The 25,251-nt window shown below is 45.7% G+C and overlaps 1 protein-coding gene across 8 annotated transcripts in view; it reads right to left on the bottom strand.

The window, feature by feature from the left end:
• The window catches only part of LOC144768576 (sulfotransferase 1 family member D1-like), a 434,742-nt gene that overhangs the window by 24,796 nt on the left and 384,695 nt on the right, over positions 1 to 25,251 (bottom strand). For all 8 annotated transcript variants that reach the window (XM_078652353.1, XM_078652359.1, XM_078652358.1 and 5 more), the window contains 2 exons: positions 21,247 to 21,344; positions 20,882 to 21,008 (listed from right to left, as the gene is read on the bottom strand). In XM_078652353.1, the coding sequence (XP_078508479.1) occupies positions 20,882 to 21,008; positions 21,247 to 21,344 (225 nt within the window). The remainder of the gene's footprint in view (positions 1 to 20,881; positions 21,009 to 21,246; positions 21,345 to 25,251) is intronic.

Below are 25,251 nucleotides of genomic sequence, written 5' to 3'. Positions count from 1 at the left end.
GGCAGGTCCCGAGTGTTTGACACTCCAACTGAGACGCAGTAATTCTGCCGGGAATACAGGAGGGACCACGCTGGGGCATCCGGAGAGCCTAGATCTGCTTCCCCGCCGCAAGAGGCCTCCCAAACAAGTGTGGAACTCTTCTCCCAGCCCGGGACTGGTTGACAGATCTTTTCCTTGCTCCTTTAATGTGTCCTACTAAACTTATTTTTCCATTCATATGTACTTTATTTCAAAGTTATTGATTGTTCTGCTGCCCGACTGGCGTGGCTTTGCCATGTCCTATGGTGAATACCGTAATTTTCTCTTCTAATGCACTGTGCCTCATTTGCTCCTACTGACAAGCTCAAATCTCCATTGCACATGTGCTTGGTTGGCTCTATTGGGGTTTGCCTCTTTGGGGTTTACATGAGGCTGGGTGGTGGGTGGGAGGGGGGTTGTTGGCTCAGCATTAATGGTTTTTGCAGATGTTTGGAATCTATGGTCGCAATGTGGTTTAGATCAGGCGTGCACAACGCTATGTTTGTAATGACACTGTTTCAATGGTCAAGCTAGGTAACTTGCCCGGTCCTTCCGGCTGTCTCTGATGACATGGAACGTAAGAGGATTAAACATCACTAGAAAATGTAGACAAGTTCGCAACTTTATTGTAAGACATAAGATTGACATTGTATTTATGCAGGAGGCGCACTTGTCCACATCAGATGGGGCGCCGGTTGCCACAAGTTGGGGCCCACATAGGTTTTTTTCCAATTATAGCAGGTACGCGAGAGGGGTTTCCATCTTCATACATAAAAGGGTCCAGTTTGCACTCTATAACACGATCGAAGATCCTGATGGGCGCACCCTGATGGTAACTGGCTTGCCGATGGGTCACAGGTTTACCTTGGTGGGGATTTATGGCCCTAATGTAGACTCCCCGGCTTTCTTTCATGATTTACAGGTTCGGCTCCTTATGCTTGACACCGGACTTTTGATATTGGGTGGTGATTTTAATCTCTTGTTAGACCCCGCTAGGGACAGTACCTCTGCCTCCCCTGATGCCAAGTCCCGCGCACGTCAAGCCCTCAAGGACATTTCTGTTCAGTATTCCTTGGTTGACGTTGAACTTCAAATGCATGCACACCTTCCAGCTTTCACTCATTATTCAGGGTTTCAGAACACATGGACCTGGATCGACTATTGGTTAGTTTCCCCTGGGGTGACGGGCTGGTTGGCTGCTGTTCTTACCCTCCCTCGCACACTTTCAGACAACTCCCCGGTGGTCCTGCAGCTGAATGTTCCCAGACCAGGGGGTTATGAGAGGCAGTGGCGATTTCCCGGCCGTGCCTTGTTAGATACGGTTTTTAATGAAGAGATTAGACGAGCTATCGAGGAATATTTTGACATAAACACGGGATCGGTAGACACATGGGCGGTTCTTTGGGAGGGCTTTAAGGCTTATATTAGGGGGGTGTGCATTGCCAAACACGCTGGCGTCCTGCGCGACCTCCGCACCACCTTGAACCGTATTGAGCACGACATCGCCGCGTTAGACTGTGACATGCTAGCGGCGCCCTCTGCGACTATAGAATCAAGACGATTGGAGTTATTGCTGGAATTTAGAGAAGCAGCAGAAAGGGAGCTGTCGTTCCTGAGTAAGCAACACGTTGCATGGCGATACGGCGAGGGTGAGCGCCCCGTCAGATTGTTGGCCAATACTCTGCGCCCCCCACGGGTCTCTGCTTACATTACTGAAATGACTGGTCCAGACGATACCCCACTACACTCTACCCCGGACATTGGCGACCATTTTCTCTCTTATTATAAAACACTCTGTACTTCTCGACTCTCTGGTGACCTGCGTGACCAAGGGGATTACCTATCGGAGATTGCTCTGGTGTATTTAGAGCGCTACATGCAGGACTTTCTGTTGTCCCCTATCACTCCGGATAGTGTTGTGGAGGCCATCGATGCACTACGTGCCTCTTCGGCGCTCGGTCTCGACGGATTTTCAGCCGACTTTTATAAGGCATATAAGGACATTCTGGTATCGCGATTGGTAGAGGTCTATGCGGAGGCTCTTGAGATCGGTATCCTTCCCCCAACGTTCAGAAAGGCGGTTATCATTCTCCTGCCCAAACTGGGGAAAGACCCCAAATTGTGTGGCTCTTAACGGCCATTGTCGCTGTTGAACCTGGACTATAAAATACTGGCCAAGGTTGTTGCAATTAGACTGTCATTGTTGATTAAATCTATCATTTCGCCGGTGCAGTCGGGATTCGTTCCCCATAGATCCACCTCTCTTAATTTGAGGACCTTATATACGGTGTTGCATAGGATTGACCCCTCCACGCCCGCAGCTGCTATTCTTCTGGATGCTGAAAAGGCGTTCAATTCCCTCGAATTGCCCTTTTTCCTATCTGTCATGCGCCGTATGGGTATGCCGGACTGCTTTGTATCCACGGTTGCTCTGTTATACACTAAGCCGACGGCCAGACTGCTCCTTAACGGCACTATCTCCGATCCTTTTCCCTTAACTTGTGGTACGAGACAGGGGTGTCCCGTATCTCCGCTCCTTTTTATTTTGGCCATGGACCCTTTGGTACGCCAGTTCCAAGAGAATCACTTACACCGTGGCCTTCAATTTTGAACAGGCCCCCTTTTCATTTCATTGTATGCGGATGACACTGTTCTCTATGTTAGGATGCCCCATATCAATCTAGAGCCCTTGATTTTGGAAATCATTAGGTTCGGAAGGTTTTCAGGGCTCAATATTAACTGGCATAAGTCCGTTATTTTTCCCCTCATGGCTGGCACCACTGCCTGGACCTGCGAGTTCCCACTGGAATGGTGTTACGACTCGGTTAAGTACCTCGGAGTTCATATTCATCTAGACACTGCTACAATGATCAGTCTCAACTATGGTAGAGCAATAAGCTTGTTGGAGTCACAGACGTAAAATGGCTATGTCTCCCGCTGTCTATGGCAGGCAGGATTTCTATAATTAAGATGGTGGTCCTGCCCCAGTTTCTCTACCTTTTTAATAACATCCCTATCCCTCTCACCAAGACTTTCTTCCTACAGCTGCGTTCACTACTTTTACAATTAGTGTGGGGGGATAAATCGCCACGAGTCTGTTGGAATATTCCTACTTTACCATATGAAAGAGGTGGGTTCGGGGTGCCGGATTTTTATTTGTACTATCTGATCGCACAATGCTGCTACGCGTACGCTTGGTTCCATCCGGATGCACGCGTCCCATATTTGAAACCAGAGGCAGACCTGGTACTCCCGCGTCAGCTCATTACTATCCTCCCCTCGGGCTTCTCCCGGGATCCGCAGGATGTTCAAACGGTCTCTACCACGTGTTGGGCTTGGGACAGGCTACGTAGACTATTAGAGTTTGATTCACTATACTCTCCTGATCTACCTCTGCCTAACCCTTCCTTGCTTCTGATAACTAGTGAGACCTTGGTACAACGCACCTTGGAGAAATTTCATGTTCGTACCTTTGGTGACTTATTCCCGGAAGGTCATGCCTTTTCGATATGGAAGAGGCCCGCTTCAGTGAGCGTACTTTTATGGATACCTTTGTCTTGACCCGTGTGCGTTCCGCCCTTCGAGCAGTGTTTCCCTCTTTTCCTGCTGCCCCTGAACCTACCCCTCCCTTGACGCTGGTGATACAAAGCCCAACTGGGGCACATCTGATTTCCAAACTATACAAACAGTGTTGTGCAATTCGGTCAGTGGCCGACACCAGGGTGCGGGCGGCATGGGAGGTAGACTTAGGAAAGCCTATATCGGATGACCAATGGGAGCAGTGTTGTAGGGCCACCGGGGAGATCTCCTTGAACAGTAGGCACAAACTACTCCATTTTAAATTTCTCCGTAGGGTGTACTACACTCCCGCCCACTCCCATAGAATAGACAGCACCAGACCTCACCACTGTCTGAGGTGCTTATCTCCCTTTGCAGACTTCGCTCACCTGGCCTGGACGTGTCCTAAAATTCATCAGTATTTGAACGCTTGTTCTCTCTACGCTAACAGACATACTATACATGCAACTCCTGCCCACTCCAGAGATTGCTCTGCTGGGTTATGTAGCAAACTTCCCTCGGAAGGTTCGGAAATTAGCTGCCCTGGGTTTTATATTGGCCAAGCGCGAGATTGCATTATTGTGGGGTAGCAGTAGAATCCCCAGTCTGCAAGCCTGGCTAAGAAGCTTGGCGTTTTGTAATGTCAACTGCGAGGAATTTTATACTTTACTTTCCAGTTCATCCAGGCCAGTGGACATATGAGGCTCATACAGAGACTACATAGCCCGAAGTACGATGACACAGAACACACAAGTGGCTGCAGACATAGTCCCTGAGGGGGTGGGTTAGATGCCCATTTTGGGTAGGAGGTGAGGATGTCTCTTGGAAGTGGTTCGTGGAAATTCGTGCCTCCCTGCTGCTTGGCACGGTTCTCCTTGCTGGGGATTTAGTGTCCTTTTTCCATTTTTTTTTTGTGTTGTTTGGCCTTTTATGCATTATATGCATTTAATATTGGACTGTAATGCATTTTTTTGTTACCATTGCAATAAGTGACTGTGTAATGCTTGGTTTGCCATGGGTGAACAATATCGCAGTTGATAACATAATCTGCATTGTATCACCGTTGTTAGATCTCTATGTAAAACCAGAAAATAAAGTTAAAAAAAAATCAATTTTCAGTTATGAGTTTTAAGACAACGTTTCGATCCCCAACTTGGTTATGAGATTATCATCAGCACTTAAGCTTAAAGCAAATGCCTGGGAAGTTGCCTGGTTAAGCATAGGAGAAGAAAATAGGGAGGGGGAAGTTGGTAGAACAAGGGGAAAAGTTAAAATATACTTGAGGTATGAACACCCATTTATCATCTATTGCACTGAATTCCACGCTTAAATATTCACATCAGAAGTTACATGGACTGTGGGGCCACAGTGTGGCATTAAATTGTTACATTTCAAGAAAAAGGCAGGGTGATCATTTTCGGCTGTTTATGCTGAAAAATTGTTACAAATCAAGAAAGAAGAAGGGTGAACATTTGCGACCGTTTATGCTGTAAAATTGTTACAATTCAAGAAGAACGAAGGGTGAACATATGCGACCATTTACGCTGTGTACCGTGCCCAGGGGTGAATCAATACGAAAGTAATAGTCATAGCCGTCGTGTGTAGGCCATGAATATTGGTGCCAAGTAGCGGGGCGCGTTAGAACCAAATGAGGAATGTGATGGCTCTGGCGTAATTCATTGTGTGAGTAAAAGTAATAGCCGTCATGTGTAGGTCGTGATTATCGGCGATAAGTAGCGCGGCATGTTAAAACCAAGCGAGGGATGTGATGGCTATGGCGTAATTAAGGGAGGCAGGGTGAGATGCGCTGGGGAGAGACAGACTTACTCAGGGCAAACTACCGCAGGACGTTCTCAAGAATAGGCAGAGCAGGGTGTAAAAACTGAATCAAGTGAAGCAATGGCAGATATCAAGGTAAACAGCCGGCCTGAATGGAAGGAAATAAGGGTGGGTTAGGAAACCAAGGTATTGTCGTGAGACAGCTACACAGGGCGCTGTGAGAGGCAATGGCTTACCGGAGAATTGCAATTGCTGGGGTAGGGCCAAGACTGTCAACTTGGAAGAGCCTGGTGAATTGGCAGGTGAGATGTCCTCTGGCGTCCAACCTAGCTGGATGGATGGGCCCTTGGGAGGGGTGTAATCAATGAGGGACTGAGGTCCGCACAAGGGCACTGTGGCCAGGAATGAGGAATTAGCAAGCAGGCCCAGGGTGATGTGGCCAGAGGTTGAGGTGAAGGCGGAAGACCACAGGAGTGTTGGCTCGGATGAGGTCCCGTGTCTGAAAGAGGAACGGAGCAAGAGGGTGAGGGCATGATGGTGAAGGCCGCATCGGACCGGAGTCCATTAGACTGGGTACTTACTTGAGTCAGCAAGGATGGGGTTGCGAGGACATGTTGACCGCTTTGCAGCAGTGTGGAGCAGGTGTCTGCGGTAAGTTCCGGTGTGGGTGGCTCTGAAATATGACGCGATGGAAGAGTGCGTATGCATGAGGAAAAATAAACTAGACCTGGTGGGAGCGTCTATGGTACGGCGGGGGGGCAGTATGCATGCGTGAAAATTGAGGAACTCGCCCGGACAGTGACACGGACGGGTGAGACAGGTATGCCTTATGGATGGTAAAATGGATTGGACCAAGTGAGAAGTGGAATAAAAGCTGTAACTGGGGGCCTAGAGGCTGACAAGAGTGAGAGATTAGGAGAGAAACCCTCAGGGAGAGAGCAAAATCGCCCCAATGCAGAGTTAACACTGTATAAGCACAATAATACAACATGTATGGCACAGTCTTCCTACTGGTAGATTGAGGCATAACATCAAAAACAATTACAAAAAGAGCTGTCTGGGCAATCCAAGGACAAAAAAATATTTGACATAATAGCCGTGATACTGTCAATTGTAATCATAAGGGTATTGGAGGCCAACAGTGAGGAAACTGAGAACATTATTCACGTTAAGGGGGAGGAGAGGCCTCCTATAACAAATTAGTCCTATCTGCCATGCGATTTAGGCCTGTGTGGAGGCTGTCCATGTAGATAATCCATTTTAGCTCCTATTTGTTCAGGATGCTGGTGATGTTGGTGTTCCTTGGGGGCTGCTGGATCACACTGATTATTTGCCCCATAGGCACAGCTCTTCCCTAGAGGGTCCCCCTGGGCCCAAGAGTTCAACCTGGTAAGGGTCAAGCTCCATGGGCTCAGTTCCCTCAGGGGTGTCCAAGTCTTCTCCCTGAGGAGAGGAGTCCTGATCCTTTTGCTGCACAGAAGCTGGTTTCCCAATCTTCTTACCTTTCCTCTTGGAAGGTTGGGCCATACGTTAAGGCTCCCATACTTCTTTTTCACCCTGTTTTCTGCTCTGTGCTCTCGTTTTTACACACACCATCTTAGGACTATCCAGCATTGCTGCATGGGTTTTCAGTTCAACCTCAGCCCATGCTGAGGTTTCCAGGTCATTGCCAATCAGACATGCAGCTTGTAGCTTTGGAAAGACCACTACCTGTTTCAGGCCAGAACCCCCTGTGTAATTTCACTATAACCATTGCATGGTTAGTAGTAGCACTGTCAGCATTGATGACTGGGTAAGTTCTCCCAAACAAGAATTGCTCAGGGGAAACTGGTGTATCTCTCACCATAGTGACACTGGCACCTGTATTCCTCAAAGCTTCTATCCTGGTTCCATTTATCCAAGTGTATTGCAAATACTTCTTTAAGTTGGGTGGCCACACAGCAACAATGGCAAACTCAACTTCTCCCTCTGAAACTAGAACTGCTTCAGTGTGCAAACCGATTTTCTCTTGGCACACTGTTGATCCCATCTGGAGACAGGCTACACCAGGAGTATCTGTACTAGGAATAGGGGGCTTCTTGTTAGGACATGTAGCATTTCCAGTTAAGTGTCCCAACTTACTTCAGTTGTTACACTAGGCGTTTAAAGGGTCAAAGTTCTTTTCCCTGTACTTGTTAGTAGATTGGGAAGGGTTTTGGGACCCACCCCCGTATGCAGGTTTTGGGGCCCTTTTGAAGACTCCGGCTTTTTATCTTGGGGATTCTCACCACCTATCCCCTGGGGAGGCTTTGTAACCCCTTTCTTTTGGGCACCCCCAGTGGTTGTTTTTGCCACCCTTTTCTTGACCCAATGGTCTGCCTTCTTTCCCAATTCTTGCGGAGAAATTAGACTTAGGTCTACCAAATGCTGATGTAACTTTTCATTAGTGAAATTACTTAAAATATGTTCTTTCATAAACAGATTGTAAATTCCATTGAAATCATGCACATTGTGTCCAGATAATCAACCATCTAGTGTTTTAACGGAGTAGTCTACGAAGTCAATTCAGGATTGGTTTGGGGTTTTGTGATCCCTCCCTGAATCTACTTCTATATTCCTCAGTTGTGAGTCCAAATCCCTCAATCAGAGTTATCTTCATGAGATCATAAGACCCAGTTGCTGCCTCAGAAAGGGTCGGGAGTCTGCCTCTTCAGTTACCAGAGAACAGTTCCCAAAGGAGTGCCCACCAGTGTGACTTCTTCACTTTCCTCATTTCACAAGCCCTTTCAAAGGCTGTGAACCATTTTGTGATATCATCACTCTCTTCATATTTAGGCAAAATCTTGCACTGTGCAAGATGAGGTTTTCACTGATTGCACAGTGCGGACAAGCATCCAGCACTGTGCAATCAATGCGAACAGCATTTTGCACAGTGCACTACGCAGTTTGCATAGCTATGCGTAGCGGTACTTCGCGAACTACACACAGGTTAGTTTAGGCCAGCACAAAAGACGCACCCTCAGCGGCACTGGGCAGCCGGGTACAGAGTGCTGTTTTGGCATCGGAAGCCCTGTAGCGTTCAGTGGGGAGTCTCCGGTTTGAAAAATCACTGCAGGCTCTGGACAAAGGTCTTCTGGGTGCGACTACCACTTGGAGAGGTAAGTTGGGATCTTGGGAGTTGGTTAGGCACCATCAGTTGGGGCACACAAGACCGTGGGGTGTCGGATGCAGGGGTACCAGCTCCTGGTTGGGGAAACCTTCCTGTTTGAGGCTGCAGGCGTCGGCTGGAGGCTTAAGGCAGGCCAGGGGTCGCCCAATCTCAGGTCAGGATTGCGAGGGGGACCTCTCTTGGTGTTGGGCCACTCGAACCCGGGTGTGGGCATCGGGTGCAGAGTGGTGCAGACCCGGGGATCCTTGCAGAACTGGAGTCTGTTGTTTGAACAAATACGGTGTTCATGGGAAACATAGTCTTTGGAATTGAAGGCAGGCAGGTCCTCCGAGTTTGTTGAGGTTGCCGGCTGCAGGGCTGGGGCCAAGTCAGTGGGCGTCTCTTGTTAGCTTCAGCCGTTGGGTCCTTGCTCTTCTTTTCTTCTTGCAGGTTATTGAGGAAGCATGGTTCAGGGGTGCCCGTAAATACTAGATTTAGGGGCATTACAGGTAGGTAAAAAGGTTGGGACCAATGGGACCCTTGCTGGGGTGGGTACACCCCCTAATATGCCACCCTCCAGTGGGAGGGGGGAATACGTATTTCCCTGGTTGGCTGGGTCCCCCCATCTGCAAGATGGTGGGGACTGAGAGTTGTGCTTCACCTCGTCTCCTCCACCTGAAGGGTGGAGTTGGCAGAGGTGGGCACACCGTTCTTCCTCGCTTGTTTTTTCTGTTGGTTCTCCTACCCAAAGTGGGGGTCAGAACCAGTGGGGACCAGTTGCTGAAAGCAGCAAGTGGCATGGAAAAGGTCACAGAGGACGCAAGCCTTTGAAGCTTCCCCTTGGTGGATCCTGCCCACCCTAGGGAGGAGGCTTGGCACCTCGTCCCAGGATGTACATTGTTTCAGGCCCTCGAGGGGAGCAGCAGGTTTTTGACCCAGGGGTCCAGTAACATGTCTGGTGGTGGCAGCTGAAAGCAGCCACTCAGCTTGGACACTAGTGGTAGGTAGTGTTTCAGGGGGCATATCTAAGATGCCCTATATGTGCATTTTCATTAAATCCCACACTGGCATCAGCGTGGGTTTAATGTGCTGAGAAATTTGATACCAAACTTCTCAGTTTTCAGTGTAGCCATTATGGTGCTGTGGAGTTTGTAATATTTTAGAGAGACAAGGGAACCTAAAGGTAATACACTAGGGACCTTGGGCGTAAGATTGTTACTAAAGACAATGTTCCCTAGCACACGAAAAATCAGGGTGAGAATAAACATATGATATATAGTCAATATGTCCTTTGTCCAGTCAGACAGGAATTTATTTTTCAAAATGTAAACAATAACATTGAGTCAAAAGTAATGTCAAGGGGGCACAGCCTGTGACCCACAGAGAACAAGACAGAACAACAATTTTCAGGCAAGTGCGAACGAGGTGGTCTGTTTACTAGTATTCAGTGTACAGATTTAATTACTTCAAGGTACCATTGTGCAATACATTGTAAGTATTTTGAAAACATATGGTACAAGGGGGTCGACGTTTCGATGCCAAAACTCAAATACGTGGCATCATCTTCAGGACAATCTTATAAACCATGTTTGTCTTGAAAAATACAGTTGCCTTTCATACCACAAATATACAACAAAGGAATTTAATAAAAAAGTGATTAATAAAACATTGGAGAAAGGAGATTGGAGAAAAAATGGTAAGAGAGGGGGGAAAAATGGACAATGTAAATACATTGCTAGGCATGTACTAATATTTCCACAATCAGTGACTCAAGGGCATTTAGTGTAATGGTCATTATACTGGTAAACTGTTGCTAAACATATCAAGGCAGCTGTACTTTAGCATGGTGGTGGGGAGGGTCAAATCATGCAGAGTGGTACATGCACGCTGTGACCAATGGCGAGGTCATTCTTCTAAAAAACCTAAATTAGGGTTTGTTTAGGTTGCTTTCACGAAAAAGTAAAGATACGGTGATGGTGTTCACATACATAAATTGCGGCGCAGTGAATGGCTGGCGTGGTGGCGACAATTGGCAGAACAGTTACGGCGCAGTGGGTTGTATGGTAAACGAGTTACATGTACGCTGAGAACAATGACACGGTCATTCATCTTAACATACCTTAATTGGGGTTTGTGAGGGTTGCTTTCACAAACCACCAATGGTGTTAGCATACAAATTTGCGGCGCAGTGAATGGCTTTCATGGTGGGGACAATTGGCAGAACAGTTACGGCGCAGTGGGTTGCCTGGTAAACGAGTTAAAAACAGTCGTGCCTGGCAGGGATAGGGTGGGCGGAGGGGTGGGAGGACAGAATCTCGCTCTACGCAGATGATATCCTCCTGTACCTTACTAAACCGGGTGCATCGATTGTGAGGGCGTTGGACATCTTCACTAAATTTGGCGACTACTCCGGCTACAGCATTAATTGGGGTAAATCCCTGATGTATGTCCTTCAGGGTGACCCCCCCCCCCCCACTGCCCGGAGGTTGCCCGATCCAAATAGCAGAAGAGGGCTTTACATACTTGGGGGTATTTATCACGCAGGACCTGACCCTCAGAAACGAGAGGAACCTTCTGCCGCCACTGCAGCGGCTTCAGAGGGACTCGGCCACATGGAAAACCCTCCCTTTGTCCCTTCTGGGACTGGCAGCGCGGTTTAAATGATGGCGCTGCCAAGGTTCCTTTATGCCGTCCAAAACTACCCGGACTTGGTGCCTCGGAGATACTTTGCCGCAATTGAGAAGGCTCAAGGAGACCTCCTCTGGAACGGGTTGCCCCGGATATCGCTGCAAAAACTAACACAAGGATGGTTCGACGGGGGTATAGCACTTCCCGACATTAGGAAATACTACTGGGCGGCACACCTCTGAGCCATCAACCAGGGCACATACAGTGCAGGGAATGACCCCGGATACGAGATGGACATTTGGCTCCTCCCGGGAGGCAACTTTGAAACAGCCCTCTACTCACAACCAGGTAGATATCGCCTTTCAGGTCCCACCAACCATTCAGTCCAACTCTGGCATATTGCGCAGAAGAAACTGGGTTGGGCAGGGAAGCTTACTCTGGCAACGCTGCTCTGGGCCTCGGAACGACTTGGTTCTCTTAGGCGGACCAAACGGTTTTGGACCTGGGACCTTATTGGCATTTCGCAAGTTAAAGACCTATGGGGCCCGACCGTGGTAGTTGCATTTAGCACCCTGCAGCAGACGTATGCTCTTGCGCAGACAGAGCACTTCCGCTACTTGCAAGTTAGGCACGCACTCACGACAAACATCCCCCAGGGGACCCTACCCCCAGAGTACTTGCCGTTGGAGGACAGGCTACTGGATGGCCACCTCCCGGAGAAAGCCATCTCACTAACATACAAGAAACTCATCAATCACACTCCAGACATGTTGAAGGCCCTAAGGGGAAAGTGGGAGGCGGATGGTCTCGTAATGGATGACGAGGAATGGAGTGAAGCATTGGCGTCCCCCAGAGAGGTAGCAATAGTGGCCAAACTACGCCTTATCCAGTTGAAAATCCTGCACCAAGTTTATATATCTGGTACAAGGCTGGTCCTGATGGAGCGTAGGGAGGATGGGCTCTGCCGCAGAGGGTGTGGGGAGCTTGGCACCTTCCTGCACATACTATGATAGTGTCGTGAGATACAGACCTACTGGACCCGGGTGTTGCATTGCATGAGGGAGGTGTGGGGAGTGGAGCTGCGACCTGAGGTGAAGAGGTGTCTCCTTAACATATGGGAGCCAATGGACCTTTCCTCGAAAGGGAAACTGTGGGTCACACCGGGTCTGGCAATTGCTAAGCGAAACATTGCGCGATTGTGGGGGGTGGAGGCCCCGCCTACCCTGGGCTCCTGGAAAAAGGATATGGACTGGAACATGGTACAGGAGAAGACGGTGTATGTAGCTCGGGGTTGCCTGCGGAAATGGGTGGCAATATGGACTAATTGGAACGAGTACAGGGGGAATATCTGTGAGCCTCCCAGTATAACACGTGATGAGGAGCTGAACGAGCTGTGAAAATAGTAAAAACTGTTTATCTTTCCTTCTAAATGTAACATTGATGGTGCTGCCACTTAGATGGTTCTCTGCAGTATATGTACATTCTCTGTGTGACTTGGATGTGACCCGTATGTTTGTTTTCACTTGCACTTGATTCTTGCAAACTAAAATGATTTTTTTTTAAAAACAGTCGTGCAAGGGAGACGGTGAGTGTGGGTAATGGGAAATTACCGGTTTCCAATTAGCGTGTGGTGACCTTCAGCGAAGGAACCTGGTGGAGTGCTGGTAAAATAATTGGTGGCGCGGTGTTAAGAACATGTGTGGATGCACTAACATTTCGGAAATGCGATGTGACTACAATTTGCAGGCAGAATACACAAGGGGGAGGGTAAAAATTACAGAAGCAAGGTGTGTGGGTAGACCGGGGATACAGTCAAGTCCCGGGTGGGAAGTGGACCTAAAAGAATTACGAGAGTGTAAGTAAATAAACCAGGGTTGATAAAGGTACACGGGCTACAAGTATTAAGAGTAATATTTACCCAAGGGATAACAGGTTTGCACTTCTCCCGCTAGTGAATAGTTTGCCGTCGCGGATGGCGAAAGTGGCAATTTCTGGAGAGAAAAGGAGAGATCAGAGCGGGACTTAGTATCAGAGCGTGATGGCAGGGAGGGGGGAAAAAAGGGAGAGCGGGATCGGGTATTGACTTACTAGAATGATGCCGAAAGCAGGATCGCAAATTCTGGCTGGTTCTGCGGTGATCGCTACCGCTGCAGTAGCTAGCCGGCTTAAATGTGAACGTGTCACATGTGGAGACATGGGGAGAGGAAATGGAAGAGGTACTGCCTCGCCAGCATTGGCGGCCATCTTGTAGTGGAGCTTGTGCATTGGGAGAGAGATTGTAATGGGGGAATGCAAAAATGGCAATTCATGCGGCTGTAACGGTTGCTTGCGTGATCAGGGGTGCACTGTGGATAAAGAACCGAATCAAGTGTATTTGGTGATTTAGACTAGTGTCATGCATGACTATAATCTTGGCGGAGAGTGGTGATAGATTGTGACGTGAAGGTCTAAGTACATTCAATTACAAGAGCAAATACATATATATAAATATATATACACGCCCGGGCTGGACGAGAGAGCCAATAATTACAGAACCGATTTTAATTGGAGGGACCAACCCACTGGATCAATAGTGAAGTGGGTTGGATCGGAGAAGTGTCTTATTATAGGAGGGATGTCCAATCTTCAAGACGATTCAGTCCATTACGGATACTATTGGTGCGTAATATCCAATTCAGTTCCTCTTTATTCAGTAGTTGGGACACATCTGCTCCTCGCGGTTGTGGTTTTATCACAGTGATGATTGTCCATGTGAATTCTTTCTCATTGTGTCCCATGGCCTTGAAGTGCTCAACTAGAGGTGCATTAGCAGTATTGCATCGGATCCTACTGTGGTGCTGGCCGATGCAAATCTTGATTTTTTGGGTTGTTTGCCCTACATAGATTTTCATACAAGGGCAAAAGATGGCATACACAACATTTGATGAATTACAATTGGTAAGGTATCTTCTCTCATACTTAAGTTCCTCGTATACAAATGTTTTTCCTTCAATTGTAGAATCACAGGCTATACAATCACCACACTTCACATGGCCTGTAAGGGTGGGAAGGCTCCAAGCATCATTGATTGTTACCTTAGCTGCGGGTTGAGGTACCGCTGCCCTTACAAGATGATCTTTGATATTCTTTGCTCTTTTAAAAGCAAACATAGGTCGTTCTATGTCTAATTCACCTGTATTGAGTAAACGGCCATCATGGTGCTTAATTTCAAGGTCAAGAAAAGGAATGGACTCTTTACTGACAGATAATGTGTATTTGAGTCCCCAGCTGTTGTTATTAAGCCAGTGAAGCATGCAGCATTCTTAATCTTTCCAATCCTTTCCACAGTGGTATTGCCCTGTGGAAACGATATATCGATGACATTTTTATGCTATGGACAGACTCTGCTGAATCCCTCACGCAAATTATTCACTGGCTTAATAACAGCGGGGAACTCAAATACACATTATCTGTCGGTAAAGAGTCCATTCCTTTTCTTGGCCTTGAAATTAAGCACCATGATGGCCGTTTGACCACTTGTCTCCACCGGAAGCCCACAGAGCGCAACACCCTGCTCAGCTATAGCAGCCACCACCCTCGCGCCTTGAGAGACTCCCTCCCCTACTCGCAGTTTCTTCGAATCTGACTAAATTGCTATTTTAAGGAACATTACTTTGCTGAAGCTGAGACACTCAGCAATAAACTTCGCAACCAAGGCTACCCTCGCAAATTGGTATGTCTATCTCTCAAACAGGCTTGGTACTGTCCTCTGGAGATCCTTTTAGAACCAAGACCAAAGAAACATCAAGACAGACTCATATGTGTCACAACCTTTTCCCCGGTGGCCAATGCCATGCGAAATACCATATAAAACATTGGCCAGTACTCAATGCAGGTGAATTAGACAGAGTGTGGTGATTGTATAGCCTGTGATTCTACAACTGAAGGAAAAACATTTGTATACGAGACACTTAAGTATGAGAGAAGATACCTTACCAATTGTAATTCATCAAATGTTGTGTATGTTATCTTTTGCCCTTGTATGAAAATCTATGTAGGGCAAACAACCCTAAAAATCAAGCTTCGCATCATCCAGCACCGCAGTAGGATCCGATACAATACTGCTAATGCACCTCTAGTTGAGCACTTCAAGGCCATGGGACACAATGAGAAAGAATTCACATGGACAATCATCACTGTGATAAAACCACAACCGCGAGGAGCAGATGTGTCCCAACTACTGAATAAAGAGGAACTGAATTGGATATTACGCACCAACAGTATCCGTAACGGACTGAATCATCTTGAAGATTGGACATCCCTCCTATAATAAGACACTTCTCCGATCCAACCCACTTCACTATTGATCGAGTGGTTTGGTTCCTCAAATTGGTTCTGTAATTATTGGCTCTCTCGTCCAGGCAGGGCGTGTATATATATATATGTATTTGCTCTCGTAATTGAATGTACTTTGACGTTCACGTCACAATCTATCAACACTCTCCGCCAAGATTATAGTCATGCATGACCCTAGTCTAAATCACCATATACACTTGATTCTGTTCTCTATCCACAGTGCACCCCTGATCACGCAAGCAACCGTTACAGCCGCATGAATTGTCATTTTTGCATTCCCCCATTACAATCTTTCTCTCGATGCACGAGCTCCACTACAAGATGGCCGCCAATGCTGGCGAGGCAGTACCTCTTCCATTTCCTCTCCCCATGTCTCCACACGTGACACGTTCACATTTAAGCCGGCTAGCTACTGCAGCGCGGTAGCAATCACCGCAGAACCAGCCAGAATAAGCGATCCTGCTTTCGGCATCATTCTAGTAAGTCAATACCCGATCCCGCTCTCCCTTTTTTCCCCCCTCCCTGCCATCACGCTCTGATACTAAGTCCCGCTCTGATCTCTCCTTTTCTCTCCAGAAATTGCCACTTTCGCCATCTGCGACGGCAAACTATTCACTAGCGGGAGAAGTGCAAACCCATTATCCCTTGGGTAAATATTACTCTTAATACTTGTAGCCCGTGTACCTTTATCAACCCTGGTTTATTTACCCACACACCTTGCTTCTGTCATTTTTACCCTCCCCCTTGTGTATTCTGCCTGCAAATTGTAGTTGCATCGCATTTCCGAAATGTTAATGCATCCACACATGTTTTTAACACCGCGCCGCCAATTATTTTACCAGCGCCTTGCCAGGTTCCATCGCTGCAGGTCACCACACGCAAATTGGAAACCGGTAATTTCCCATTACCCACACTCACCGTCTCCCTTGCACGACTGTTTTTAACTCGTTTACCAGGCAACCCACTGTGCCGTAACTGTTCTGCCAATTGTCCCCACCATGAAAGCCATTCACTGCGCCGCAAATTTGTATGCTAACACCATTAGTGGTTCGTGAAAACAACCCACACAAACCCCAATTAAGGTATGTTAAGATGAATGACCGTGTCATTGTTCTCAGGGTGCATGTAACTCGTTTACCATACAACCCACTGCGCCGTAACTGTTCTGCCAATTGTCGCCACCACGCCAGCCATTCACTGCGCCGCAATTTATGTATGTGAACACCATCACCGTATCTTTACTTTTTCATGAAAGCAACCTAAACAAACCCTAATTTAGGTTTTTTAGAAGAATGACCTCGCCATTGGTCACAGTGTGCATGTACCACTCTGGATGATTTGACCCTCCCCACCACCATGCTACAGTACAGCCGCCTTGATATGTTTAGCAACTGTTTACCAGTATAATGATCATTACACTAAATGCCCTTGAGTCACTGATTGTGGAAATATTAGTACATGCCTAGCAATGTATTTACATTGTCCCTTTTTTCCCCTTCTCTTCCCATTTTTTCTCCAATCTCTTTTCTCCAATGTTTTATTAATCACTTTTTTATTACATTCCTTTGTTGTATGTTTGTGGTATGAAAGGCAACTGTATTTTTCAAGATAAACATGGTTTATAAGATTGTCCTGAAGATGATGCCACGTATTTGAGTTTTGGCATCGAAACGTCGACACCCTTGTACCATATGTTTTTAAAATACTTACAATGTATTGCACAATGGTACCTTGAAGTAATTAAGTCTGTACACTGAATACTAGTAAACAGACCGCCTTGTTCGCACTTGCCTGAAAATTGTTGTTCTGTCTTGTTCTCTGTGGGTCACAGGCTGTAGCCCCTTGACATTACTTTTGACTCAATGTTATTGTTTACATTTTGAAAAATAACTTCCTGTCCGGCTGGACAAAGGACATATTGACTATCTAGCATATGTTTATTCTCACCCTGATTTTTCGTGTGGAGTTTGTAATGACAAACTCCCATCACCACATACTCTTAATGGCAGCATTGCACTTACAGTGTCTAAGAATCAACGTATACACTGTAGGGGTACATGGCTCATGCGCCTGTCCCCTCACCACTGGTATAGGGCACCCAGTTAGAGGGGTGACTGATCTATGCCAGGGCTGTGGGTTGTAGGCATGGCACACAGGGATATGTGCCATGTCTACTCCTCACTTTGTTCTGCACCAAGATACACAGCCTGCAAAGGCAGTGTGTTAGTGTAATGGTACAGGGCCTCTAAGGGTGGCCCAATAAGTGCTGCAGCCTTTAGAGGTCTTCCCTGGTCACAGTACCCTGGGTACCATTTACCAGGGACTGACCTGTGGCCAGAGATGCCAATTGGCTTTTATTTTCAATGCAGTTTTAGGGAAAGAACATAGGCCATGGGTACCTGATTGGCAGGAGCTCAGGGCAGACTCAGTCAAAGCACATCAGCAGTTCAGCAAAAAGTGGGGCTACCAAGCAGAAAGAGGGCACTTTCTCACACACATCGCATCTTTTTCAGTAAAGGAGGATTATCTACCCACAACGGCTTGGGGTACGAATGCCTTTCCCCACTTAGAAATCTCTGCGTCTGGCAAACTAGGTTGGGAATCCTAGTGAAGCCCTTTGTTTAGTGTGAAACTAGCTAATAGTCAGTGTAGCACTGTATAAGGTCAAAGATAATGACAGTGTAAGTAGTTGTTTGGAGGGGTAGCTGGTTTCTGGGCCCAGAGGTGGACAGTTACTTCATTGTGATGTAGTGTTTCTACATTTGGAGTGAGGGGTGACTGACCAAACTACTCAGCTCTTCTTTCCTCACAAACCCAGCTTCTCTGGGTGCAGTATTCTAGCTAGTCACCGTCAATGGCTAAAGCTTGTTATTTTTGGTATTATTGTGGGACATACATATTGTTAGTATTAACAATCTTGTATGTTCCCGATGTTTTAAGCCACTTCACCCTGTCCCTACCTGTTTGGGATTATTTTTAATAACGTGCTAGCTACATTTCTGAAATTATCTAATTTAATTCCGGAGTGCTGACTGCCCGTGCCTTGTTGTTATCTTTATTGGAGGGCATGGGTAGACATTACTGAAGCTTGCCCTGGAGTATAGAAAAGTGGTGGGATTAGACACACCACTTCGTAGGAGCTAGCACTGCAAAACAAAGGAGAATATACAATTCACAATGTTGGGTTGATGAATATAGCTTTGATGGAAACAGAGGCACTTCCTGGCACAGCCTCAAAGTCATTTCTCTGCTGCAGTTACCTTAAAGTTCTGTAGTAATAACTTTATTTCGGTTGTGAGACATAAAATTGCAAGGGTGCAAAATAAATGATAAATAGATTTTACCACAGATCATTAAAAAGGTAAGGTATACAATACATATTACAAAACATTGAATATTAAAAGGGCACTAAATTTTACATTTGCACAGGATCAAATAAAATCAGCAAAAGACTCAAAAGGCCATGAAAGGCGATAGGGCCTGCCATGCTGTCTAAGAGGTACTGTATTTAGCGAATACTCCGTAGAAAAAGTTCCTACAATAAAAGTAACATTAATAAAACAAGTTTAGCACACTGGGATTAGTAAAACAGGTTATCACAATGGGAAGCAAGGCTTGTAGAAATTCATTCTATTTCCCCAAATGCGGCCCAAGAATTTAGCGAGCAAACAAGCAAACAATGGATCTAATAATACGTAAGGCTTCGCCATGCTCTCGGGTACCCAATTGTTTACATATAGGCGTAAGCCACCTTGCTCATGGGGATGTTTAAGCCAGACAGGCGAGTAAAACATGTGCAATTGATTCTATAGGTGAAAAACAAAACGGACATTACTGAAGATGTGTTTGATTGTAAAGTCATGGGCAGGTGAATGATTTTAAAGGAAAAGTTCCAAACATAAACTGCATGTAAAGTTTCCGGTCAAAGGGTGACTGGATAATGACCAGATAGTCTTCAAATTATTGAGACAATTTGAACTCAACAAATTCCACTCTTAACCTACCACTCGGGAAATTATTGAGTTCAGAGAAGCTTACCCAGTTCCAGTGAATGGCTTTCAGTTTAGGTTTGCTGAAAGGTGGCAGAGAATTAGTGTTGTCTCAAAGATCCTGTACTCCAAGAGATTTCAGTAAACATTGCATGTTTACAAGCCAACTTATCTTGTTGAAAACATCAAGAGTTCTAACTCACTCCAATAAAATGGCATAGGAATGCAGTTCGGGGTAGATCTGATTCTCAGCCAAAAGAGGAACGGGCATAGTTTCGCAATACCAGAAATAGATTTGAGGCCAAAGTCAGTTTTAATGGGATAAGAGTAGTGCTCTGATGTAGTAACATCAAGTTCCTCAGTAACTTTATTTTCTGCTAGATTGAGATCAGTCTTTAGAAAACCCACAATTTGGCTCTGTATACAGCACAGCTTACAGCTGTAGAGTAATAAATTTAGAGAGCTGTTGCAGCTGGTTTGCTGTTAGAGGTGCAGTGTTCCTTCTTTAGAGCTCCTGTTATTTGCTTAAACTTCAGGGACACCCTAGCTATATGTGTATTCCATGACATGTCCGTAATTCTAATACCTAGATAGTCAAAATTCAAGCCATCTCTAACGGGGCAGTGTTGAAGGTCAAACGTCCCTTGTAGATTTTGTGGGGATTTACCTTAAAGTCGATACTAGTACCTTCCACAGTGCCAGTGGCTGGTTGAAAGAGTCTCTCAGATGTGAAGCTAATGTACCATTACAAGCTGTGTCAACTAGACATCCACCCAACTTCCCAGCTACATTCCAAAGGCAATAGTGCTGTTGCTAGGCAGAACTGGGTTTGGGGTATGCATGAGGCTTGGGGATGTTTTCTACAGATGCTCACATTCCTCTGAGGTGCAGGCCCAGTGGGTACTATAGTTATGAGAGAAGCTAGACGGACATTAGAATTGTGCTACAAGCACTGTATCATTGTAGGAAATAAATGTGCATCACACATGCCCCTATACACACCATGTATGAAGCATACACACGAGGTCGCCAGTTATGGGAACTGAACAGATGTTACTGAGAGGGCTAGGAGGGCTCTGTCTCAGGGGTACAAATATATGCCTGCCACACCAAAAAAAACACATTGCTCCGCCAGTCAGTCAAGCTACAACCTGGTTTGCCGGCATTAAGTATCCAACAATGTACTAGTACTTTGCTATTAGAGCACTGAAACCATGTACTCCCTCCAGTGGCATCAAAGAGAGTGAGGCCACTAGGGACAAACAGGGCAAGAAAATTGGAAATGGGAAGGAAGGGATCTCTAGTAAGAGAATGGAGAGGCATTCTACCTTCCACTGTCCAAAGACCTATAAGTGGATTTGGCTATAAGCATTGTAATTGGTCACTTCGAATGCCTATCAGTGTTTTAGCCAACAAGGGGCTCCATCAGGAGGCTGCAACGATTTACCTTCTCCAGTCATGTATTTTTCCAGAAACTCGACCCAGCTCCCAGGATCTGGATGCACAAAAGCCATCTTATAGAAGTAGTAATAAGAGACGGCCACGTCCTTTGCATTTCGTGCAATATAGACAATCTGCAGGAAAGGAAGAGGTGTGTAATGTAACTGCAAATTGTTATAAACTGACACTTCACGGAGATGCACACATATCAGAGGCACTTCAGTAGGAAGGCGATACTCAAAGTCCTCCCAGCTGCAAACGTGGCGGTTTGGTATTGCCTGCTATACTTCTCGCAATCTCCCAAGTTACACCAAGTGGTTAAATCCTCATTTTACAATCTATACAAATCTCTATTACCCCAAGGCTTGATACCTTGCAATTCTTTTCCCAGAAGGTCTTGGGAAGCAGATTGACGGGCAGATGGGTCTTAATGATCCTGGGAGATTGGGAATTGACCAGGAGCTCTACTCCTGTGAAAGGAAAGCAACAAAGTAAAAAAAAGGTTAGTGTGTGAATGTGCTTGTTACAGGATTTTGACTTCTATTCAAGTTACATGTTTTAGCCCCAATAAGATTTTATTTACTTGAAACGAACATCCTTTTTAGGTCTCGCCTGAGCCAGCGCATGCACTGCTCTGCGAGACATTTAGTAGTGGGATTTTAAACGTGCTGCCCCACGCTTTTGCTGGCCTAGCACTTGCGGTTACGGGCGCAGCCGGCAGCTTCCGCACCACTCGTGTGCTTGTTTTGTTTCTCTTTCGCAGCCTCGCGGCTGTGCCACTTTTTTTCCTTTGCGTGGTTTTTTTGATTCACTTTAGCAGCCGTGTCACTTTTTTTCCTTTTCCTCTACCCTTCTTCAGCTTCACCTCCAATACTCACCTCGCTCACCAGGTTCGCATCTCTCTTGGGGTTCACGCGTGCACCATCGGGACTCACAACCAATCGAAAAGTGATGACCGTTTCCTTATCGAATCTCAAGCAGTAGAACAGACTCCGACAAACTACAGCCAATAACAAAATGACAAAACCTCCCGAACCAATCCAAGGCCTCCTCAATGTTCCACCACAGAAAGAATATGATTGGTTGCGAGCATCTGGGTGGGACAAGCTCAGGCCCAGATTGCTAAAATTACGGGACAAAAGAGCTCCGCTAAAGCAGTAATAAAAGACGATGGGTTCCAGTCTCCAGTAACAAACTGACCAGTGCAACTGTCGATCAGCTGTCTCTTTAACTTGCTGCAGCCACATCTTCAGACACCCCAACTATATACACCATAGGCAGCTCGGGCACCAATATGCCCAACCGAGTGGTTTGCCGAGAAGGCAGTCTTTCTGGGAGCTGTACACCTCATCAGGTACATGCATTATTTTTCTGATAGCCCGTCACTCCAAAGAAAGCCCAAGGGCAATTGGAAACAAGTACCCAAGTGCCAGTTGGAAAAATTAAACCATCAGCTTGAAGCAAATTAGCTTTCTCCTGTCCTCCGTATGACGTCACTGACACCCGGCTTGCCCAATTGGTCTGACGTCATACGTGATGTGATTGTTCAACTCTCCGGAGATAAGCTGTTTAATCTGTAAACTAAATACTTTTCTGGAGCACAAAGCTTTAATAATAATCATTCTTTGTTGCGAGTTTCCCCTCCAGTTGAAAGATAAATTATCAGAGAACCTGTGTCATAAATTAAGAGTACTGGCTAGCGTGGGTGCTGAAAGCGCTGAGGTTACCATATGGTATGAGTCACCCCCCTCGTAATATTCCACCATGAAAAATAAAACAGGTTCTTGTGATCTACATATTTCAAGAAAAACCACAAATGTACAGTTTATAATATTTATAAATTACCATCACTGCCCTCTTTTTAGATACAGTGGATTTAAATATAATATTCTCTAATAGCTAACCCATTTCTAAACACTGTTGATCTCAGAATCCACAAAGAGTAGAAAAACATGCAAACTACTAGAGTTTATTATAATGCCAAGTTAATTAAAACCGTTGCAGGTACATAAAACATATTAAAACACAATAAAATACCAAGCATTGGCATAGCCAATAGGTCTCGCTTTTGGGACCTTATACGTGTTTACCCATGCAACAGTTGATGTTGTTGCACCAAGGATATTGCGCTGCATAACTAAATACTTATAAGGTCCCAAAAGCTAGACCTATTGGCTATGCCAATGCTTGTTTTTATTTGCAAGATCTGCTTTCACCACCAAATATTTTCTTGTATTCCCCCTCGCTTTCACTAGAATAATAAATAATATGAGGCTCAGCAGCCCAGTGATGAAATCATTGATGACATCTCAAATGGTATAATATAATACATCAATAAGCTCACATATGACATCACCAAGGACACCATCAATGACTTCCCTGTATGAGCAGCTAAAATGTGTGATGCAGTCAATTTACAAGTGAAGCAAGCACAAGCACATTAAATAATTATATATTGCACAGGATTTCTATGAGAAAGACAACATAACCCAACAGTTTGTGCACTTTTGTTTGTGTACTAGGCAGAAAGGTTGAGATCCCATAGTGATTAGGAAGAATGTAGTTCTTGTATATCATGTATAAGTGAACTCTGTGAACATCAGGGTAGAGGGAGACTGTCATTTTAATATATGTTGGAATGAGTATAACCTCAGAATGTGATAGAAGGATATAATATTTACATTCTAAGCATCATGCAGAAAGATACCATGATTATACAAGATGCAATGAGACAGTTACAATGCGTAGCATATGCTTGAAACTCACAGATATGATACAAGAGGAGCTGTATTATACATGGGATGTACTGTCCCACTATGTAACGGCAAAGAGTACCAATCTGGACAGTGCGTGTACTTACCTGCAATGTGAACAGCGCGTTAGGGAAAGTCAAGCCTGCTGATTGAAACCACCAATATACCTTTCACTGCAGGCAGAAACCTGTTCTCACATTCAAAGTGGGGCAGGGATCTATCTACAGGTGGGTGCAGGTAAGCAACTGCACCTGCCTACAGTATGAGACTGTTGGCGGCTCTGGACCTATTTTTCCACCTTCCATAGGGGGAGCCTTCAGGGGAGGGGCTGTGGCCGCACAGACTGTGCACAACCTCATATGTTGCACACAGTCAGTGGGCTTCTGGAAAGCTTTTATGCATTTTGTGGCTCTGGATAGCTTCTTTGCCTAGGAAAGGAAATGCTTTAGTCCCATCAAATTACAGGCCGATCAGCATCTTAGATAACTTGCAAAAATAAATTTCCAGGCAAGTCCTGGATAAGTTGCCATTATGCATGGATGATATGATTCTGTCCCCTTATAAAGCTGGATTTTGCACCAAAACCAGAACTTGTGACAAGGTATTCAGGTTTATATTACTCAATTGGAAGTATGTATTACTAAATAAACAGAAATTGTACCCAGCCTCTGTCGACCTCTGTGATGCATTCAATCTTGTGCCCTGGGAATTACTACAGAAAGTTCTTATAGGGATGGGAGCACCTGCAAATATGGTCAATTTACTTGTAAGGCTGCATGAGGGTAATTACGCACAGGCTTGGGGGGAGAGACAGGGTGAACCAACTACTAATATTCCCATTTGGCGTGGGGTATGCCACGGTTGCATACTCGCACCTAGACTGTGCTCCCTGTATGTAAATTACATAGTCAAGGTTATGATGAACTGTGTCAATGACTCACCAGTGCTCAATGGCACAAGAACACCAATTCTGCTGTTAGCTGACATTTCTCTATTCATTTCTACGACCCCCCATGGGTCTACAGAAACTATTGCCAAAAAACACGAAGAGAGAAAGGGTATGGCAGAACTACTCCTAGTACCCTTAAGATTAACACAGTCAACAAAGAAGGAGTATTTTTGGATACCGGTTACTGCTTAATGTGGCAAAAAAGGAAAACATTTTGAAAAAAATCCCTTTTTAAGAAGAACCCTCCCCACCAACCTAGTTGGTGGCATGCTTCATCATTGGGTTCCCACCCGAGGGGCTGAGTGCCTTCCAGGTGTGCTTTGATGCCTGAGTTACAGCGGATCTGGTTTTTTGGACAGTGCAAAGTGAGTGATAAGTGACAGTGATAAAATTGCCTCTATGACACCCTGAAATTTATTGGTGGAGTCATAGAACAAGATTCAAAACAAAGCAAGGGGGTGCTCTCTGTGACTTAATTGGTCATAAACATCCGTGGTAAGGTCGTGATTAGGTCTACATGTTTCAGCCTTTCATTGCTTAATAGCAAGGATTTCTTCAGGACCAGTGGAAAGATAAGTGCACTCGCTAAGGTGCACTCATTCTGTGAAAGATGAACTGAAAAATTACAATTCTGCTATTAACAACTTGTTCTGGATGAAAAAACACATGAGGTTA

The sequence above is a fragment of the Lissotriton helveticus genome, chromosome 7 (genome assembly GCF_964261635.1).
Source record: "Lissotriton helveticus chromosome 7, aLisHel1.1, whole genome shotgun sequence".
NCBI classification, from domain to species: domain Eukaryota; kingdom Metazoa; phylum Chordata; class Amphibia; order Caudata; family Salamandridae; genus Lissotriton; species Lissotriton helveticus.
The sequence above is the reverse complement of the archived record's forward strand: the minus strand, read 5'-3'. Positions and strand labels throughout refer to the sequence as shown.